The sequence below is a fragment of the Terrapene carolina genome, unplaced genomic scaffold (assembly GCF_002925995.2).
Source record: "Terrapene carolina triunguis isolate 2854851 unplaced genomic scaffold, T_m_triunguis-2.0 Scaffold179, whole genome shotgun sequence".
In the NCBI taxonomy this organism is placed as follows: Eukaryota; Metazoa; Chordata; order Testudines; family Emydidae; genus Terrapene; species Terrapene triunguis.
This window is the reverse complement of record NW_020664530.1, coordinates 12,197,999-12,220,871: the sequence shown is the minus strand read 5'-3', so window position 1 is coordinate 12,220,871 and position 22,873 is coordinate 12,197,999. Positions and strand designations below refer to the sequence as shown.

General features: G+C 41.5%; 1 protein-coding gene across 1 annotated transcript in view; it reads left to right on the top strand.

Annotated features, from left to right (window-relative positions):
* LOC113406996 (growth factor receptor-bound protein 10) overlaps positions 1-22,873 on the top strand; it is a 199,974-nt gene that overhangs the window by 51,815 nt on the left and 125,286 nt on the right. The window contains exon 2 of the mRNA XM_026654026.1: positions 3,760-3,857. Coding sequence (XP_026509811.1) covers positions 3,807-3,857 — 51 coding nt within the window. The 5' untranslated portion in view covers positions 3,760-3,806. The remainder of the gene's footprint in view (positions 1-3,759; positions 3,858-22,873) is intronic.

Here is a 22,873-nt window from a genome sequence, read left to right as displayed (position 1 = left end):
GAATGAACCGATAATCCTATTTCTTGCTATGGTGGACATGGCGTTCAAAGTCTGTGTGTGAAGTAGTTTCCGTGCAGTTTAGCACATTATCATATTGTAATACAATTTACGTGTGTCTCTTTTATTTATTGAAATAAAAATCTAGCATTCCTAGTTTGAAGACTTCACACTGTAAAATGATGCACAGTTTGCATTCAGGTTGATTTCTAAAACACACAAATTCCTATAACTTAATCTTCAGGAGTCACAGTAGTTCTTCAAGAAGTCATTTAGCTATTCCGCTGTTGATAACTTACAAGGAAAAAGCCAGTTAATAGTTTTGCCTTGTGCTATGGGACATGCATATTTGCAGCCTGACACTCACCCCAACTCCACTCAGATCAGGGTGAAAGTTAAACACCTTAGGGAGTGTTTTTACTCTAGTCTGTTTCCCTCTCTTCCTCCCTCCCGTGTGGTTCTCCCTCTTCCTTCCCCTCCCCCGTCCCCTAATAAATTATCTTTTGGAGTGCAGTTGGAGTGCAGCTCCATTGACTAGGTTGGAAGTATTCCTGGAGTCTTCATCACTATATAATCTTTAATTCCTGGAGACTCCAGGACAATCCTGGAGGATTGGCAACCCTATATGGTGACAAAAGTGGAAAGTGCTAGTGTAGAAACTGCCACCCCACTAACCACCATGTCCACTCCTGCTCTGAGGTCTTGATGACTCTGATTAAAAACTATACCCGCTGCCATGCCCATCTACACCAGTGGGGAATGAGATTTGGGAAGTGTACTGTGGGTGAGGACAGCGCTCTAAACTGGCATGGTTTGGAGTTTTTAAAAGGAATAAAGCAGTACTGTCTCGGACAAGAAGACACAACAAGGGTTCTCCCTTGACTCTGCCTGCCACAGCAATAATCCTGATTTATCAAAGCTCTTTCTACAACTATCATAAAATAACATGGTTTTACTGGGGCAGAACTGCAAACACAGGCTTAGGTGTCTCTTAACTTAAGGGTTAGTAATGTATTAACTATTTACATTGTACAGTGGAGGGTCAAAAGTTCACTGGGAACATGCAGGTTCAGGAACATGAATCACTCTGAAAAGCTGTACTGGGTTGGGGAGGGTAGGGGACTAAAAGTGTGTGTGTGGGGGTGTGTGTGTGTGTGTGTGTGTGTGTGATATTATAGGCAAAGGCGAACTGTCTTGCAATTGTGTAAGTACCTAGAGACTGAGCAATCTATTTATTTACCTACTGGCTCATATCCAGAATTTCTCCCACACCAAAAAGGCATCATCCCAACTTGCTTTTTCTGGAGGGGTGGGCTGTGATTATTTGTATTAGTCGTGCTCAGAACCCCATTCTCAGATCAGGGCCAAACCTAGAACAGAAAATGGTCTCTGTCCCCCCCAAACGGAATGAATTGGAGGTCTGTAAACTTGTGTACTTTTGAGATGGGGTTGGAAGTCTATTACAAATGTCCCTCATTGAAAATACTCGGCCACCAGCCACTTCTGTAAAGAGGAAGTTGAAGCTGCTATAAAAATGAACAGGGTAGAAGCTCTTCAGGGGGATCGTGTTTATTGGCTTCATGTTTTCCGAAGTCTCTTTCCCCTGGACTGCATCCAATTGGAAAGGAATGGTCTCAGACACATGCAGGGTATTCTGTGGGACATGGAAGCAGGAAACCAGAAGTGTCCAAGGGAAATGGCAAGACAAGCAGGTTACTCGTGGTAATGCATGGAGGTTCTGGCAACTGTTTTCTTCACATTGAATTGGTCTGTTTATTCTCCCCTGTCAAACTTCTTCTCTGACTAGGTGGCTCTATTTGCCTTAAGCAGGGGCGGCTCTATGTATTTTGCCGCCCCAAGCACGACAGGCAGGCTGCCTTCGGCGGCATGCCTGTGGGAGGTCCCTGGTCCCGCAGCTTCGGTGTACCTGCCACCGAATTGCTGCCGAATCCACGGGACCGGCGGACCTCCCGCAGGCATGCCGCCGAAGGCAGCCTGACTGCCACCCTCGCAGGGACCGGCAGGGCGCCCCCTGCGGCTTGCCGCCCCAGGCATGCGCTTGGAGCGCTGGTGCCTGGAGCCGCCGCTGGCCTTAAGTTCTCTATCAATGAAATAATGACAGAAGAGGAAAATCTGCCCTCTGAACATGCAGATAGAGAGCTACAGGGGGAAAAAAATCAACTGTTTTGAACTGCATTAAAACAGTGGCTCTCAACCTTTCCAGACTACTGTACCCCTTTGAGGAGTCTGATTTGTCTTATGTACCCCCAAGTTTCACCTCACTTAAAAACTACTTGCTTACACAATCATACATAAAAAATACAAGTGTCACAGCACACTATTACTCAAAAATTGCTTACTTTCTAATTTTACCATATAGTTATAAAATAAATCATTTGGAATATAAATATTGAACTTACATTTCAGTGTATAATATGTGGAGCAGTATAAACAAGTCATTGTCTGTATGAAATTTTAGTTTGTACTGACTTCGCTAGTGCTTTTTATGTTGCCTGTTGTAAAACTAGGCAAATATCTAGATGAGTTGATGTACCCTGGGAAGACCTCAGCATACCCCCAAGGGTACACATACCCCTGAGTGAGAACCACTGCATTAAAACACTATTTAGGTGACAGTTAGTGCTTAAGTTGAGAAATACCAGTCTTATAGTTGCCCATGCAAACCTAATTGTGCTCTACTCATGCATCCACACCGTACTCTGAATGAAGAAGGGGGTCATGTGGAATAAACTGTGTGTAATTTATGAGCTAAGATGTAAAAATTTATATAATTAAAGATATAATGCTTGCACTCAAATGGGCGTTCTCAAGGAAAATTAGAACACTTTAAATTCGAGTTTTATACCGCCCCCAATTTTAAATGTGTGGAATAGTTTGTAGGTGTTTAGTCTTGCTAAAAGTTATAGTCTAAATGTAAATATAGACTCTAATTCATAGACTGTGCAATAAAGGGAGACTGATAGAATTCTTATGGGAGGAGAAATACGCTTTATTCGACTTCACAGCTTCAGGATCGTGCAAGCTGGGGAAATATAGATGGCTGTAACTGCTTTGATACTTTCCATCAGGAGTAAATTTTTGAATCCTATAATTTGCGGGGAGTGGGAGACTAGGTTTTGCTAACTTCTTACCAATGGTTAACATCTAGTCAAAATTCTGAGTAGGGTACAGTTGCCACCATTAGCTAGCACTCTGTCAGCAGTTAAACTGCCCTACTTGAAGTCACTGATTTGTTTTCTAGCCTGTCAGAGACCACTGTTTGGTAAATGTTGATTTAACACTGGTAACTTTTTTTTCAAGAAAGCACGGACAAGGCTTTATTTATGATGATCCATCTAGTCTTAGAAGGATCTTGCTCTGATTTATTTCTGGAATTCAGAGGAAGCTTATGAGGTAAAATCTGAGGTATATGAGGAATCTACCTCCAAAGTGAGGAGAGTTCCTCCATACACTACTTAAACCGGAGGCATGCAAGTAGATTGGGAGTGATTCAGCTTGACAATAGTTGGCTCTCTTATTGGGACTGTCTAATCTGGTATTGAATGAAAAAGTAGACTTGTTCTCCCAGGCTATAAAATACTACCTCAGAATCCTGACCTGCAGACTTGCTCCTCCAAGTTGGTGCATGTACTTGCCACTTCTTATTACTCTTCTCTGCTCCATCCATCTCAAACAGGTTTTTTCAATAATAAGTTGTCAGGCCTTCAGTGTGGTTTCTGACTGTTTGTTTGTTCTCTGCAGGTGCTGTGAAGCAGTAGATGTAATTTGAAGAAAAATTGGAAGAACAAATGGCTTTAGCTGGCTGCCCAGACTCCTTTTTACACCATCCTTACCGGATAGTAAGTGTTTAACTGTCTTTTTTGTGTGTGTGTGTGTGTGTGTGTGTGTGTGTGTGTGTGTGTGTGAAACATTGCAAGCAATGTAATTTTGGTGGTGCTGATGTAAAACTGAAGATTAAGTAGCTGTTCCAGCAAAAAAGTACCAGAGTCTGCTGAATATTAAATAAATAGAAACAGGAAGTGCCAAGATTACCACACTGGATGAGATCACTAGTCCATTTAGTCCAGTATCTAATGGTGGCCAGCGCTAGATGCTTCAGCAGAAGGTGTAAAACCCTGTAACGGAGAACTAAACAAAAACGTGTGTATTTTTTTTTGTTTGCTCCTATTCCTATACAGTTACTGGCCATCTTATAATATGACTCATTTTTACTGTAGCTAGTGTAATTATAACTGCAGATTAGTTCTCTAGAGCCAGGACTGTGTTTTCCTCTGTGTTTGTTCAGTGCTTAGCACAACAGGACCTGACTACAGGGCCTAAAAGCCCAGGGACATAAATATGAAATAAAAGTAGTCATACAGTGTCTAGTCCTCTGTGTCAAGTCATATATTTTTTCAGCAGTGACCTCCACAGTTCAGTGACAGAGCATTTTTCTCCAAATGGTGCATTGGATTAACCTTTTTCCTGTCATTTCATTGGTGTGCTCCCTTGTTTCTTCATCATAGGAGAGGGTAAAGTTAATTGATTCCTACTGACAGGTCATCAGCCAATAATCGTAAAGTTATCTGACCTCTGGAAAACTATGATGGATGTCTTCAACAGAGATCAATACTGTCCTGTAAAATGTCTTCCTTTTTGACATGACATTGACTTTATTCACCTGGCTCTCTGGCTGTTCCTTTCTGGAAGAAACCTTGGATAGATGTGACTGGGTTTCATCTCCATTAGTTCACCAGTGAAACAGTTTTCCAATCCAGTGGGCTCAAAATTAGTTCTGACTCTAGACTGGAGAAGGTGGTGAGCTGACCATGACTGATGTGTAATTATAACATCCAGTCACTTCAGATTAGAAAATCTTTACCATTAAATCAAACTATCCTCCTCATGATGCAAAGTCCAGTAGTGCTGAAGGCCAAGGCTCTCCCAAGCTCCCCCAACGCAGCATACAAACAGCTCTAAGATAGCTCCTCTGTTCAGCGAGATCTACCCCATTTTGGTCTCATCAAGTCAGTTAAACCAATTTGAATTCCTTCTCTTCGCAAGTTTTAGTTGTTCCTGCTTTGTGGTGGAATTTAGCTAGTGGCATATATAACTGACCCTTCATGGGCCAACCGTGCTAAAACCTTTTGCTTGAGCAAAAGGAGAAACTTCTTTAGCTTGCCGCTGTAGCAGACTCCTATCTCATGTGGACTAGCTAAAAGACGGAGGCGAATACAAATGCTAGCGTGGGTTACACATTTGCTGCTTAGGAATCTTCTTCCTAAAATTGTTTTAATGAGTTAGTTTACATTTTCTATTTCAGTGGAGAGGGAAGGTTCACTCATTCCAGGAAGCTTGGGTCTTCATTCCATTGGCTCAGCTGTCTATCGGTCCATCTTGGGTACTGTATTTAAACAGACCTCTGCAGTATTTCCAATACCATGCATTCAAAAAGGCCTCCAAAAAATCCTCAAATTTGTCCAAGGGTTGGGTGAAGGTTTTTTCTTTGCATTTTGGTTTGAGCTATTAGAATGCACTTCTAAGCTTTTCTTGACAACCGTTAGGACTAGAAACTAAAATGAAAGCTGAGATTCCCTTGTAGTCACTTGACTCCAGGACTGGAGCTCTAAGAAAAACAGCAAATATTGTGAGTCTCTCGTGATAAAATCCCTGGAGTTAGAATACTGGTATCTTATAATCCACCTCTTCTGTAGCCTGCTATACACTTCCACATGCCACGTCCTTCCCTCTCTTCCCACAAAACCTGTAGATACTCTGCTTTTGTTCTAGGAAACTAGCTGACTAAAAAGCTTCATAACAATTGCATGAGGGCTGCAGGAATAGTAAACACTGCTGTGGGTTGGATCCTCTGCATCTACTGGCGAACTGGTCTCCAGAGGAGGGAGTGAGAGAGTGCATCCTGTTTAATTTTACACAGTATTTCCTGGCACAAATATTTATTGTGTGCTAGCATTCTTGAAACGAGTGCTTGAACCTATTACAAAGACTGGCTTTGGAAAATCACTCTCAACTAAAGTGTCTGCTGTGAGGAATTAAATTAGCTTGGGGGGGGGGGGGGGAACTGTTTCCCCCTCTCCTCCCCCTCTTCCTAATAAGCTTGATCAGATTAAATTTGACTTGCAAAATTGGCTGCTGAGCCAGCCTTGTCTTGGTTAAAGGCCAGAAGAAGGGTATAAATTCTAAGTTATGGTGTGAAGTGCTGTTGTTGTGGTCTTCTTTGTTTATACATCTGCTGTGGACTTTTAAAACAAAACGTAAGTCAGAACTAAAACTTTCAAAGACTCATAACCCTTCATTTGATATTGTTGGTACTTCAAGGTTTAGATTGAGTAGATCATTCAAACTTAAATCGCAGGTTACATTATACCTTATCTCAAAAGGCTAAAAATGGAGCAGAGGAAAGCCTCCTAGAGTACATTCACTCAATGGGGAACTCCAACCAGAAATCTGTTCACCTTTCAAGCAAACAGGAAATGCACCACATATTGCTCCAGAGAAATCCTAGGTCACCACTCCCAGCTCAATGCTCTGCTTCATCCTTGGTTGGATCAATTCATTTATGCCTTCCATCTGCTACCGCTGCTGCCACAAGTTCTACACAAAACCTTGCAGGACAGAGCACTGGTTATCCTGATCTTCCCCTTCTGACATAGACATTTTTGGTTTCCCAACCTCTTACGTATGTCATCCTGACTATCAGTCATCCTCCCAATGTTTTCCAAGCTCCTGACCCAGTGAAATGGCAAGATCAAGTACCCTGATCCGCTTCAGCTCCACCTCAGGGCTTGGAATTTGGATGGGCATCGTCCTCGAATGTTCATGCTTCACAGAAGTGTGAGACATCCTTATTCATAGTAGAAAGGACTCTACTAGAAGATGTTACTTACCTAAATGGAAGCATTTTTCTTTTTTGGGCACATCAAAGAGGAATTCTCCCAGAAACTGCAGATATTCCTCTCATATTGGACTACAACCTCTCTTTTGAAAACATCAGGCTTGTCCATCAGCTTCTTGCGAGTCCTTGGCGGCAATCCGTGCATACCATCCACCTTCCCAGGGCTACTTGGTCTTCGCACATCCACTGACCAATAGATTCTGAAATCTTGCACCCTCCTCCTACTTAAGTACTGCTTGACAATCACTTGACAATGGAATGCAATAGGGACCATCATTCAAAGAAGAGGAGGAAGTTACTTACCTGTAACTGGAAGTTCTTTGAGATGTATGGTCCTTTTCTGTATTCCACTACCCACCCTCCTTCCCCTCTCCCTCAGAGTTTATCTGATTCGTTGTGCTGAAGGAATGGAGAGGCAGTTGGTCTGCCCTGCCGTTTATCCCCTTGGACGGAGGCATGAGGTGAGCCAGGGCTCATGCGCAGACCAACGAATGCCACTTTCAAATTCTCCAGCTCTGGACACATGGTGCACATGCATAATCAGCAGTGGAATACAGATAGGGATCACACATCTCGAAGAACCTCTAGTTACAGGTAATAACCTCCTCTTACCTACAGCGTGACATAACCTTTAAGCTAACTCCTCACCCACCTCTTTCTTCCTTTACCTGGTCAGATTGGCAACCAGAAGCAATAATTGAACCTGATCTTTATTTTTTAAAGTAGGCTATAGGTCTCTGACCAACTTCCTTGCTAGTTTTAGAACGTTTGCTGTTTTAGAAGCCGTTTCTAAGATCCTGCTTACATGAGGCTTTTTCTTTACTGTATTGGGAACTTACATGTAAGTCTGAGTGCATTCCCCAGGAAATGATCTGTAGCCTTGTGGGAAAAAATCAATACTGCCTTTCAGTGATTTTCAGTGGTCCTTTCCAAATTCTCTGACTCTTCAGTAAAAATCCAGCAGTGAGAATTGGCAGCGTTTGTCTTCAGTTCCTGGAAATTCAGAACATAGTTCCAGAATTTCTCAGAAAAAGGGGATGACTTTGTTTCCGTTCTTTTGCAATCTAGTTACAGCAGCATTTATGCACGGGGTCTTGAACTCTTAGAAAAGATTTAATTTCTTAACTGTTGGTTGCATAAATAGTTCAAGTTCCAGTGACTTGCCCAGTATCTATTTCTGTATGCTCTAGTTCAAACAAACTAATTTAGGGAAGTCCTATGGCTTGTGTTTTATATAGGAGGTCAGACTATATGACCACAAGGATGCCTTCTGGCCTCACCTTTTGAATCTTAATCCTTTTTCAATCTCAGTTTTTGGAATCTAAAATTCTAAACACACAACTAGGATTCTGAGAGTCAAGGTTGTTTCTCTCCCCCCCCCCCCCACCACCACCACTATACTAATGCAAAGGAGGGGGACAAACTTCTTTACTAACTACATTAGTGTTTATTTCCATTTGTCTTAATTCGTATTAGAGGGAATACTTGTTTGAGCAATTTTCAATGACTAATTCAACATGAAATGGAATACAAACGCTTGGAAAAATGTTGAGCTTTCTTCCTTACTTTCCCTACATGCTCCTAATTATTTTCTTTTGATTTAAATCAGTTTCCTGACTTCTGATTTAAATCTTGATTAAAATCAGTGACTTAAATTACTTTGATTTAAATCGGTCCACCCTGGTCTATCTCTAGTCATTAAACTAGGGGGAGAGGGAGGAAGGGAGGGAGAGAATTCACCACTGGTATCAGTGGATGCAGCTCTACTGAAGCCTGCCAAGCTGCATTGTCTTAAGCTAAGGGAGAGTTTGGCCATAGATCTCTCAGAATGCAGTGTGAAGTATCCACTCTTTCTTGGTTATAAGGGTCATACCAAAACTGCTGCTGTTGTCCTAGATGTACTTATTTTATTTGTGGATCGACTAGGTTTGGTTTGTGAGGGGTGAGATAGTGTCCCAATGAACTGTTAATTTTAGCAGAAACATCCAATTTGCTTATATTCATAATACAAAATGACCTCTGCCTTATCAGATGCCAGAAGCCTCATCTATCAAACTCCAAGTGCCTCCATGCAACATAATCCCATCTATACACTGGAAAAACACCAAATGGTGGCACGTGGAAAACGTGGTGAGAGTGAAATCAAATTTGTTATGAAAGTAAACAAAAGTTTGACTGTTTCTATATTAAATAAAAACACCCTTTGAAAAACTGTTTAAAAGTGCCACCAACTTTCTAGTGTACTGTAACAAAGTGTCAAACCAGGAGGCATTGCTTAGAACTTTGGCCTGATTTACTACAAAGTACACAGAGCTGTAGGAGAAGGCCTGTATGTTTGGCACTCATGACCTATGTCTGATATCAGCTGAAATTTGTGCTGTTTGTAGGTCGTGTAATTAACTGTTGTCATATAAAGACTATGGCAAACTATTCTCCAAACACTTTTAAATTTAGATTTGAATAAACACTGTTGGATTTCCTAATGTTCTGCAGGCTTAAATGTACAAGCTAAAATCTTGTACAGAACTTGGGATGTAGTTCAGCTTTTCATGCTACAAAAAGATAATGTGTGGCAACTGGCGTGCACAAGTATGCTTTACTATGCTTGAGCCTCACTGAATGGAAAACACAACAGAGGATTTGAATTGCATCATTCTTCTACATATATTATGAAAAAACAATAATGTTGAAATAGCACTCTTGGCAGTGCAGGAAAAGTCATCAGCTTTCTCAAATGTGGCGTCGATAAGCAGATTTTTCATCTTTGAGTGATGGTAGGTATGTGTATTCTACATGTGGGTACGCATGTGCCAGGGTCCAGAAGTTTGTCAGAGCAGTGTACACTGGCTTGTACATGTGCAGTAGCTCTCATTGTGCTCCCGACTGAGGTTATAAGAGGCAGTACAGATCAACACCTTTCCAGTTCCTTCTTAGGGCAGCATGGCCGGAGTCGGAATCGTGTCCGCCTTCACTTTGTTGTATAACCTATATAAAAAATTTTTGTAAACAGTTATATTCTTAGATTAATAGTTAGTAGTTAAAAGAAATACTCTATACTATACCTTCTCCCCCCCCCCCCCCAGTTGTGGAACCCCTCTCCCAGCTCTGGAACTATGCCTGGAGTCCCTGGATTCAAGAATTACATCTCTTGCCCTTGATTCTTCTCCATCCATGACAAACATCAACACTACCTGTACTGTCTGGGTGAGGCGCATATCTCTGCCAAGTGAAGCATCTGTCTCTCACGTTCCTTTTCACCCAGAGAGGCCTGGGAGCTTTGCCTACAGAAGTACCTGAGGGAGAAGGCTATGAGGCTCTTCTCCAATCTGGGTCAGGGAGACTCCCCTGTATGTTGGCCTAGCAGTGCCCCTCCAAGCATGTGCCTTGGAGTAGAGCCATCAACATCTAAGCCCAAGGATTCTTCTTCCAGGGCTCCCCATTAGAGTAGAGGACACATAAGCTCTCTCATGAGCACAAGGACAGATCCCTGTTGAGGATCTGCGCGTTTCCTTCCCATGCCAGTCCAGGTTGGATGAGACATCATGAGCGGAACCTAAGGAACCAGCTTCGATGAAGACCCCCCAGGTCCGAGAGCAAGATACATAAAAATAAAGATCCACCGGATCCGTCGGTCACCTTGATTCTGAAGTATAAGGATAGGTCCTCACTGGTTCAGTCCCAGAGTGGTGGTCTGGACCCATCTTCAGTACAGTATCATCCATCTAAAGACCATCTGGCTGTGCTGATGTACCAGATCCATTAGACTTAACTGAGGAAATCCGTTGGACATCAGGGCATACCAAGACTTTTTATATAACACCAGAGAATATGTTCCTCCCGTATCCAGTCTCCACTTATTTCTGTCTTCGCTCTCCTAAGGTATGTCCTTACGCTGGAGGAGGAGCCCACGTCACTGTCCCAGGAGCTGTCTCACCTCCAGCCATCCAGCAGGAGTACAAATGGCACTACCACTATCAACAGGGCAGTTTTTGGACTCTGATGAATCAGAGGAGATGGCTGCACCGGTATCTCCGCTGAGGCAATTGAGTCCTGATGGAGAGTCAAGAGGTTATGCTTGCCATTCCACTGGGTATGACCTGCACTCATTCTCCAGGGATTGCAGGTGCCAATTCCTTTTGTGTCCCTGCAATCAATCAATCCCTCTTTCTAGCCTTATTAGTATCTGTGGGATCCTTATGGCAGATGCCTGGGCCCCTTTCACTAGTTGTACTGTTTCTCTCGCCACTCAGTTCTGTCGGTGTACGAGAAGAATCTGCAGGTATTGATGGTTCTGATCAGTAGCGTAGCTAGGGGGGAGCGGTTGCTCCCCCACCGAGCACAAGTGGCGCCTTTTTAATTTTCCTCACCTGGGAGCGGGGGGGGGAAAAAAAGGCACCACCCGCTGCGGCGCTTTTACTGACGGGGCGGCGCTCCGGGTCTTCGGCGGCACTTCGGCTGCGGGACCTTCACTCGCTTCAGGTGTCTTCGGCGGCACTGAAGCTTCATCGCCGAAATGCGGAGCGAGTGAAGGTCCTGCCACTGAGGTGCCGCTGAAGACCCGGGGCGGTAAAAGCACCGCAGCGGGTGGCGCCTTTCCCCCCCCGCTCTCCCTCTTCCCTCCACCTGGCTTCGCCACTGGTTCCGATGGGTGGATTATTCCTGGATGAAACGGTCATTCCTTCTTCCCCTTCTCCACTGGATGACCATTGCCAGTACTAGAAGCTGTTACACAGAGTAGCCAGTGACCTACAGATCCCATTAGAGGAGGTCCAGGGCCCTCAACACCGACTCCTGGACATCTTGCGACCGCACGGACTGAGTAGGGCAGCTTTTAACAAGCAATGATGCCGTACTAGAACTTGCTAGAGCAGTATGACGCATCATCCTGTGCCCCAAGACCAAAAAGGACCAAGAGATGGTATTTCATTCCTGCAAAAGGGGCTGAATTCTTGTTCTCCCATCCTGTCCCCAACTCATTAGTGGTATAGGTGGCAGCTGAAAGGGCTTGGCTTCCTTACCAAAGGGCCATCCCAGCACAAAGGTTCTAAGAGACTGGACCTCTTGGGGAGGAAGAGCTTCTCCTTTGCAGTCCTGCAGTTTTGTGTCACTCACTACCAAGCATTGTTAGCAAGATAAGATGTTAATACCTATTGCAGGCTTGTGGAGTTCACAGACAAGCCTCCCACAGAGGACAAGACCCAGTTTCAGTCTTTCAGATGAGGGGCTGCTAGTGACAAAGGTAGCTCTCCAAGCCGCAATGGATGCGGCAGATGTGGCTTCCAGAAGTGTGGCCCCTGGTCTAGTCATGAGGAGAAATGCCTGGCTGCAATTGGCAGCGTTTCCTAGGGAGTCTCAAAACACCATCCAGGACCTTCCTTTTGATGAGTTGACTCTCTGTAATGAGGAAAATGAACGAGTTTCTGCACTCACTAAAAGACTTGATCAGCTCTGTGTTCCCTGGGGATTTATACTCCGGCCCTCAGGAGGAAACACCAGAAGCAACTCTATAGACACTTTATTACCAGCACACGGCTGAGTCACTGCACAAACATCAGAAGATTCAAAGACTGCTTCTAGGCCCCTGCTACTGCCACAACCTCTACTTGCTTTCAGCCATCACTCTTGACATATTGGTTGAGACCCATGTACCACCAGTGATCCCAACCACCTTGGCCCAGTTACCTTTAGGGACCATTTTGCACTCTTTGCTCACAACTGGAACAAGATCACTATGGACAGTTGGGTTCTGGAGACTATCCACCCGGGGTACTCCACAGATTTTTCTCTCCTTTTCACCTCACAAACCCTGTTCCTAGTCCCCCTTCAGAGACCACTCTCATAAGGTAATCCTTAAGCGAGACATGGAATCCCTCTTAAGTCAAGGCAATAGAGCATGTCACACTTCATTGCCACGAGAGAGGATTTTACTCCCTGTATTTCCTAATTCCCCAAAAAGACAGGATGGAGACCTGGTGCTTACCCTGAGCAGTGTGATTGTCCAGGTATCTGAACCCTATGAGAGGCCAGACTACATGTAAACTTACTGGAACTGAGGGCTGTCTGCCTTGTATGCAAGGCCTTCCTTTCACTTATACACTCACTCCATATTCAGATAATGTCGGACAATATCACCACTGTGGTTTATATAAACAGATAGGGAGGAGCAAGAGCTCATCCCCTCCATCAGGAAGCCATCAAACTTTAGAACTGGTGCATCAAGAACAGCATCATGATACAAGCCACATACCTTCCCAGTAATCCTAATTCCTTGGCAGACAAATTAAGCGGAAGCGTCTCAATAGATCATGAGTGGGAGACTCATAACAGCATCCTGAGAGAGATTTATGCAATGGGGTACTCCACTATTGGATCTCTTTGGGTCCCAAATGAACAGAAAGCTCTTTCTGTGTTACTCCAGGGAAGCCATGGCTTGCGACTCCCAAGGCGATGTTTGCTGATATCTTGGACTAACAGCTTCAGATATGCCTTTCCTCCTATTCTCCTGCTTCCACAGGCCGTAGGGAAGATATGTCGTGACAGAGCCAACATCCATTCTCCTAGCTCCTCACTGGCCCAGACAGTTCTGGTTCACAGAACAATGTCTGCCCGCCCACTAATCAGGATTAGCCAGTTCTCAGATCTCCTAACTTAAGTTATGGTGGGAGGGGGAAGAGACCAAGTACCCCACTCCAGGCTCACTTTATCTCACAGCCTGGTTTTTGGATGGGGACGTCGGAAATAGAACTTTAAGATTTGGCCCCCGTTCCGCTGATCCTTAACCACAGTAGAAAAGAGTCTACTAGAACCTGCTACCAAGGCAAATAGACACTTTTTTCAGCCTGGGCACAACTGCGCCAACATTCTCCAGATACTGTAAGCATTCTGGTAGTTCTAGACTATATCTCCTAACCCTAAAGACTTCAGATCTCTCTATTAATTTGCTATGGGTACACATACCAGCGATTAGTGCCTTCCTCCCTCTGGTGGAAGAGGCTCCATCTTTCTCACCCAGCTACAGTACAATTCATGAAAGGCCTGATCTGGACCTTCCCTCCAATGCTTAAACTTGTATTTTAAAATCACTTAAAATTTAAGTGATGTGCTTTTTCTGTTTTAGAGGTGACTAAAGAATACCCTTTTTCTCCAAGGTTCTGATCTGAATATCGTATTACAGTAAACAGTTTTGTTTCAAAGAAATCTGGAGAGATGTGACTCTACATGAAGCTGACTAAATCATTGGTTGTGTGTGAAGTAATCTGGCTATTTAAGGAATACCCAGTTCAGATTTTACTACTTTTAGTTTAAAGATTTGTCAGCAGTTCTAATTAAGAATTGGTATCACTAACAGACTTATAAAGCAGATGTATGTTTCATCTAGACTGACATCTGGTTGGCAATATATTCAGAACACTTATTCAAAGTGAGGGGACGACAGATAACTACTTTAAGTGTGAAGCTTTGTCTAGATCCCTGTTTCTCAACCTTTCTGGTGCAACCCACAAAATGTCCCTAAGCTTCCCATTAGCCATCATATCATACATTCCTTTGCAGCAACAAAAGAGACTGAAAGATTTGGGTCACGAAGCAGGAAGAATCCATAGTTGCAGATCTCATGAGAAATTGCAGGTGACGAAATCTGTGTGGCTCTTTTGATGGATGGTTAATGCTGAACAGGAGACTGGAAAGGCTTGTTTAGTCTTGTTTACTAATTTTATAGGAAAGGTGTATGAGATGTAGCCTGTTAGATTTGAGTTAACATACTCTTTCAGACCTACCAAGATTACTGCTTTTTCCAGCAGACTGTTGACATTTGATCCTTTTAGTGGGTCTACAGGGAAACATGAACAATCTGTTACTTCTTGTGGTGCCAGGCTCCAGGTTAAGTACAGTCAATTCCATATGAAATCAGGATGATTTGTGAGTTGAGAAATGGTCCTGGCACAAACATTTGTCATCTTGTTTCCTTGCTTTTCATGCTTGCAAGACACAATTCTAAGCAAATGTTTTTTTGTTTTTGTTTTTTGTTTTTGTTTTTTGTCTCAGATTTCCTATTTCACCCCATTAAGTTTGAAAACTGCTATGAGAATTGCAGTTGGATTTTAGAACTTATTCAGGATTTTCCTAGGATTGGAGCAAACTCTCTTCACAGGAATAAAGGGAATGAATTTTTCTTTAATTCTGATGCTCCTGTGTACAACTTAAGATGACAGTCCCTGTTCTAAGAACACCAGTGTTGATGGAAACTGCTTGATTCCTGCCCAGTGGGCAGGTACACGAAACTTCACATGAGACTATTATGCCATACTTGTTAATTACCTGATCAACAAACTCTTAACTAAATCCTGTGTATTTCCATCTGCTTATCTTCTGAGTAGATCTTTTCCAGATTAGTAAACTTCTAACAAGCTGATTACTGAATAATTACAGTGGAGGACTGCCAATATGAGTAGTCATATTGGCAGTCCTCCACTGTAACTGTGCCATCTTAATGGAGAAGAGAAGTTGGAGGACTTAATTCCAGTACAGTTTCACAGTTCAAACCGGTTTAGAGCATGAGACATAAGAGAATGCAACTCTTATCTAATAGTGAGTCTTCTGGTTGGACAGCTCTGTTGGAAATATTATAGTACAAATGAGTCTTGCTAACTGAATCATCCTCATACCAAAAAAAAAAAAACCAACAACAAAAAACATATGCTCCTGACACCTTGACAAATGTGCCCACTGTTGGAGCAAGCCTTTTATGAAGGAAGACCTGCTTCCCATATTTTTGGAGATGCGTTTTCTTGAAAAGAGAGGGCGTCGTAAAGAAGCCATGTTTAATATATTGAAATAATACTGCTGTTCATGACAGGTCTAAAATGGGATTATTACATCCATTTAGAAAGGAACGGGGGAATGATGCGGGATTGTTTTAATCAGTTATTGATAGGAAATACCATTTCCCAAAGGCCATGCCCATACTCAGCGTTAGTATAAGCTTATCTAGAAACCAATCACTTATGCCTTTTGGCCAAAGGAAGGAAACTAAACATTTCATAGGTTCTGTTTTCATCTTCTCTTTATTGGATGAGATTAAATGTCTTAAATTCTAAGTGAACTTGCTTGTTAAATGCAGACAATTCTGCAGACTAAAGTCTTCCAGTTACAGATAACAGGAAACTATAAGTGGAAGCTTCCAGACTTTACTGCTAATGAAACATCTTGTGGTAGGCACCATTTGTTTCCCTGTTTGTTTAGTATAGCAATAATAAGGAAGCTGGGCGTTACTGCAGTACTGACCTTGAGGTACTAAATCAAAAGATAAAAGGATAGCCTAATCACTGTGGGCACCTACCGCTTGACTTCTGTGCCGAGTGTCACAATAAGAATACCTATTGTGATCTCAACGCTTGCTCTGGAAGAATTAGATGAACTCATCCCTTCCACACGGGATACTGAACAGTCATAGCTAAAATAGCCTTCCTCTATTTACCATCTGTAGAGTGATCCCTTTCCCATTCCTTGCATGTGTGTTTGCAAGTCTGAACTTTTGGTTTTTCCCCAATCCCCCTCCCAAAATTTTTTTCCCCCACTTCAATGCTAATTCTGCCCTCTTGCATGTATGCATTTAAGTTGCTTGTTCCATTTTCAGAAAGAAGCTGCATGGGGAATAATACAAAGGGTTAGTTTTTCAAACTGTAGCCTGGGATGGTCTGTTGCTGAGTTATTTCTTGCCTAGATCCTGATGATATCCTATTTTAATAAAACATTGTGGCTTTTTTCCCCCCTTCCATTTCAGCCTTCTATCTTGGGGTTAACATAACGCAAAGGCTATGGTAACACAATTTTGGCTTTATGTACAGTTCAGACCAAAATGTAAACTATTAAAATTGCCTTACTTTAGAAGGAAAAAACAAATAGTAAACTGAAAGCAGTTTGAGTTTATTAGTACTTTACATATTGCATGTTAAACAATGACATGAGACTGAGTGCTGTCTGTAGCCCTTGATGTTGGCTCCAATTTTTTTTTTAAAAACATAATTTTGGCAAGTAGGGGGAATCTGGCAATCCTTCATGCTTGAGGCCCCTGCTCTAATAAAGCGCTTTAGTTATTAGCACAAGTAAATAGTTGTCCATTTATGCTTCATTAATGCATATTAGTCATACAGTAAATACTGTCATTTTGGCAAGTACCCCAGAACACTAAACACTTCTGCACAGTTTGGGGGGATTCAAACACAAAGTGGTGCTGGCACCTTTTTTAGAAAAATGTACTTGAAGCTATTAATATATTAAGTAGACAGACTCCAGTGGATTTTCCTAAAACTGATACTTAAGGCAAGGAGGTGGGAGGGGGGAAAGGAGAAATTATGATGAATGCCCCAGTATCACCGCCTAACCTTCTCATGCGAGGTTTCCAGTCAGCTTCTTTTTAAACTTGAAAATACAGGCTGGCTATCCTGAATTAATCAGCTTCAGATTTAGACAGTGCAAATAAGGAGACTGCTTTGAAAATAAAAATAAACTGTTATGCTCTAAACTAGTACCTTTGTGGTAGTTGACTGTTAAAATTCAGCTACTTGTAGAAAGGAGTGTAGTTTACAGGAATATATTTTAACCCAAAGTAAGGCCTGATCCAAAGTCTATTGAAGTCAATGGAAAGACTCTTCTTGTGTTCAGTAGACTTCAGATCAGGCCCATAATGAACAATTGGAACACAATGGCAAACTTAAATGTTTTGGAAATACTGCGAGCTGGTGATCTAGTGTTTTAGTAATTTATCAAACAAGAGTGTGGATTTGACTCATGACTAAGTCTGAAGGAAATAATATGAAACAATGGAATGGACTGAAATAAAGAAAACATGTTTAGTAAGTGAGCTGTAAATCTTGTCAAAGATTGTAAAGTAGCAAGATAGAAAAGATTCATGCTCCTCTTGAAGTACTGAAAATCAGACATTTGTTTATTTGGACTCAAGATCAAATGTGCTGCTGAATGCAACTTTTCTTCTAAAATGAAAGAATAGAAAGTTGTTGAATTATTCCTCGATGTGAGAGATTTCATATGCCATTGTCATCTGAACATAACAATAATGGAAGTACCACGTTCCGGGTCTCTTGGTAGCTCTTCAATGTAAGCTTGATTCCCGAGCAGTTTGTTTTTTGACACTCAAAATGAGATAAAGATCAATTGGTGATCATGCCATGAAAACTAAAAGGCAGAGATATTAACTTTGTAATCAATTTTCTTTTATGCTGCCATGACTACTGTCAACTTTTGCACAAAATGAGCAATTTTAAAGAAAGAATTGAGTTGTATTACCTTTGGATACTCCTCCCAATATGTTGAACCTCACAGGTCTGCTAATAGGGGCTGCAATTGAAGAAACAGAGGGGAAAACTGGAGGAGGAATTAAAAGAATCAATATTGACCTCTGATGCCAGAGATAGTCTAAATAGAATGTACAACCTTCCTTAGTGTGTGTGCTGAGATAGTGTAAACAAATTCCCTGTTGGCTAAAAGAATATTCTAAAATTAGAACTTGACAGTGTAAAACATTGCACACTAATTGGGTTCCTTCTACATGAATTGGATGGGCCACCTGCTGTTTCAAATTCATTTAGTGAGTTAAGTTGGATGAAAGTTCTTAGAACTCTCTGACCTCATGAGATTTTTTTTTTTTTAAATCTAGATTTGATAGAAAAACTTCTTAGATAAGGATGTAGTAGTTCTACATGTAAACAGAATTTGATTACTTCATATTGTAAAATGTTCTTGAAGCAAAATGTTAAATCTGTTTAACTTGATGTATTTTGTTATTTTATTTCTTCTGCTAAAGTCAGGAATTGCCGAATCAGTTATAAAGAGGGATGTGGAAGGAGTCTTGTACAATATGGTGTCCAGTCTCTCTCTCTCTCTCCTTTTTTTTTTTTTTTTTTTTTTTTTTTTTTTTTTTTTTTTTTTTTTTTGACTCTCATCTTATTACTTAACAGTGGTGGCAGAGTCCTTGGACCCAGATCCTCAAAGGTATTTAGGCACCTAACAGCTATTGAAATCAATGGGAGTTAGGCACCTAACTACTCTTGCAGATTTGGGCCTTGGTTTGCAGTCTTAAATTGAACTAGAATAGTTATCGGTGGCACACTTCAGCATGATGGCTGCTTTCATCAGGCAGCCCTGTGTATATGCAAATATTATATGCACAGTTTAATGTATATATGGGGGGAAGTACATCTTCCTTTATCAGACAGCTATGCCTCGCAGCATAACTAAGTTTTTTGCATTTCACACTTCCCCCCCAGCATTATCCAACAAGCAAATACTGGCAATCTATATTAGTCTGTATCAAACATTGCTATTTCCCCCCCCCCCCCCCTTTTTTTTTTAAATGTGCTGGGTCAATATATACTTACCATAGGAATTGTTTTACCTGTAACTTCTGTAGAAATTGACATGATAGATGGTTTCAAAGTGAGTACAACTGAAATAATCTGGTTTGACTTTGTGTCAGAAAAAAGTAACCAACAGTATTTACACATATTTTGGTCCATAGCCAAAAGTAGTAAATGCCTAAAAGGGCATCTCCTGCCATCTGTTTTCCTTAGATTCTTGTATATCCCCGTATAAAACGATTACCTGCTGGCAGTAGGTCGTATATCTGTGGGAGGATTTACTAGCAGCTCAGGAGCTTAACAGTCACTGTCTTCTTGGGCCACATCATAGTGTTTCCTTGTTGGAGAGGAATGGGTCAGAAGTGTGGAATCTGAATATCCATCTCACGTATGAACTCCCAGGGAAATAACCACACTTAATTTTGGCAAAGAGAAAAGAAGAACATAGATTTTTGGTACAGTAACATCCAATGGATGGGTTGCCCCTTTCCTTTTCTCAATTTTGTCCACCCTTCAACTAATCTTTTTGACCTCCATGCTTTCTGATTTGTAATCTTAACGGGAGCTGTTTTCAGTAGTCTTACTCCACAAACCTATATCTTTATCAGAAGGCTTAACTCAAAGTCAAGAAAAGGAAGTATAATAAACACTGACTTCCCTACAAACAGGCATGGTGCAAATTCATTAGACAAAAGTTTGCCGTGTACTGGCAACAGAAACTTTCCTGCAATGTGATAGCTAATACAACCAAATAAATTAAATGTGCTATAAAAGAAATTAGAAGTTTCTTAGTGTATGTCATTGGTATTTCTTGAAAAGCTTGACAATCTTCTGACAGGGCTTTGCACGCCAGTTGAAGTCTGAGTCATTGGTTGAAGACACCCCCCCCCCCTTTTTTTTTTTTTTTTTAATGTAGCACTACATTTTGTAATCTTTTGGCATGCAAGACTCTCTGCCCATATGTCCTCTCCAAAAACATACTAGTAACTATGGTAGTCCATTGAGCTGTTGAAAACTTAACATAGCCTAGTGTTTGGAGGGTTTATACAATATTCAAAGACCTATTGTAGTTGTGATGGGTTGGATCATAGAAACCCCCTTGGGGCTGCCAACTGATGTGCCAAGACTACTTCTGCCCCTGCCTTCCCTGCCAGTTTAGGACTCCAGAACCCTGCCTGCTTGTGCCAGATACGCTTGCCGGCTACCAACACAGACCCAGGTCTGAACCACGTTCCACAAACTGCAGGCTCAACTGAAAGCAGCTTAAGAAGTGTTCCTGTCTCTAACACTCAGATGTCCAACTTCCAGTGGGGTTCAAACCCCAAATAAATCCGTTTTACCCTGTATGAAGCTTATACAGGGTAAACTCATAAATTGTTCACCCTCTATAACACTGATAGAGAGAGAGATGCACAGCTGTTTGCCCCCCCTCCCCCGGTATTAATACATACTCTGGGTTAATTAATAAGTAAAAAGTTATTTTATTAAATACAGAAAGTAGGATTTAAGCGGTTCCAGGTGATAACAGACAGAACAAAGAATTACCGAGCAAAATAAAATAACACGCAAGCGAATGCCTAATACAGTAAGAAGCTGAATACAGTTAAAATCTCTCCCTCAGAGATGTTCCAATAAGCCTCTTTTACAGACTAGCCTCCTTCTAGTCTGGGTCCATCAATCACACTCACCCGCTGTAGTTACTGTTCTTTGTCCCAGTTTCTTTCAGGTATTTTTTGGGGGTGGAGAGGCTACCTCTTGAGCCAGCGGAAGACAAAATGGAGGGGGTCTCCCCAGGCTTTATATAGTTTCTCCTTGTGGTTCTAAACCCCTCCCTCCACCTGTGCAAAATTACAGCTACAAAAGGGAGTTTTGGAGTTACATGGGCAAGTCACATGTCCATGCATGACTCAGAACTTACCAGCCAAGCCACATTCCTGGGAAACCTCAGATGTGGATTGGGGTCTCCAAGTTCATTGTTGGCTTAAGTGTTTCTTAATTGGGCCCTTACTGAGAATAGTTTTTCTCAGGAAGCTGACTGACTGCTTCACTGAGGCTACTTAAAATTAAAAAAGTAGATAGCCAATATTCATAACTTTGAATGCAAAAATGATATATGCATACAAATAGGATGAATATATTCAGTAGATCATAACCTTTACAGAGATATGTTACATGGCATATGTAGCATAAAACATATTCCAGTTAGGTCATATATACATTCATAAGCTTATTCCCATAAAGTATTATGGGGTACAACATCACAGTAGTTTCTTCTGCGCAAATGGTGAATGTACTTAACATTATCTACTATCTGAAGTATTGCAGTACCCTTGTTTCAAAGGTGTCCAATAGACCATGGCTGTTCACAGCAGAATGCTATTCTAGAAAATACTTCAATGAACTTGAGAGATGATTGCCAATTGGAAACTTTACTTGCTAAAGGCAAGGATGCCAGTTGGAAAAGTCTCTAGTTTTTTCACAAGGTTTTTCTGACACAAATTGTAACTTATGTGTAATCAGTTACTATTTAAATGTAAATTATTGAGCTTCTGAGAATTTTTGGCTACAGAGAACAGTACTTTCACAGATCATAATCATTATTTGGTTAATTTCCCTTCTGCAGAATCTTTGGTAGAACTGCCTACAATCATTCTTCTCTCCCCTCCCTTCCCCCCCCCCCCCCCCACGAGAAGTTGCTTGTAGGTAACAAGACAGCAACATAAGCATGTAATAATCTATGCCCTGAAGTTCCTGCTCCGTGTCTGGTTTCTTCCAAGACCAGAAGCAAACAGTAAAAATGTGTAGAGAGAATGAATTTGAGAAAAACACTGTAAAAAAGCATATTTGCTGAGGCGTATGCCTGACTTTATCATAGTAAATAGTCCTATAGTTATAGTCTCTTCTGCCATTCCATTAAAGGAAATGGAGACATTACAGTACATGGTGGCTTTCATTCATCTTAACAAATGTTTATATTGTTTGGATGATCTGAAATCTCTAGTAAAAACTGTAAGATTCTGTATAGGCAATTCTTCTTTTACAAGATGAACACTTGCTTTCCTGCAGACCACTGTAAAATCTTGAATTTTTCTCTAGTTGCTAGTGTGGCATAGCATGTTCTAAAATTATTGTCCTAGAACAACCTTTCAGAAGTGGTGTGCCAAGTCTTCATTTATTCACTCTAATTTAAGGTTTTGCGTGCCAGTAATACATTTTAATGTTTTTAGAAGGTCTCTATAAGTCTATAATATATATATATATTATATATAACTAAACTATTGTTGTATGTAAAGTAAATAAGGCTTTTAAAATGTTTAAGAAGCTTCATTTAAAATTAAATTAAAATACAGAACCCCCGGACCGGTGGCCAGGACCTGGGCAGTGTGAGTGCCACTGAAAATCAGCTCACGTGCCATAGGTTGCCTACCCCTGCCCTAGAACTTGGTGCATCAGTAACTTCAGTTTAACATACTGAATCTGTACAGAATGAATCTAATTTGAAATGGAAAATGAGGTAGATGGGAGAGCAAACCCAGCTTTGAACCCTCTAAGGCCAAATGGGATTGAAAGCTAAATAAGATGAAGA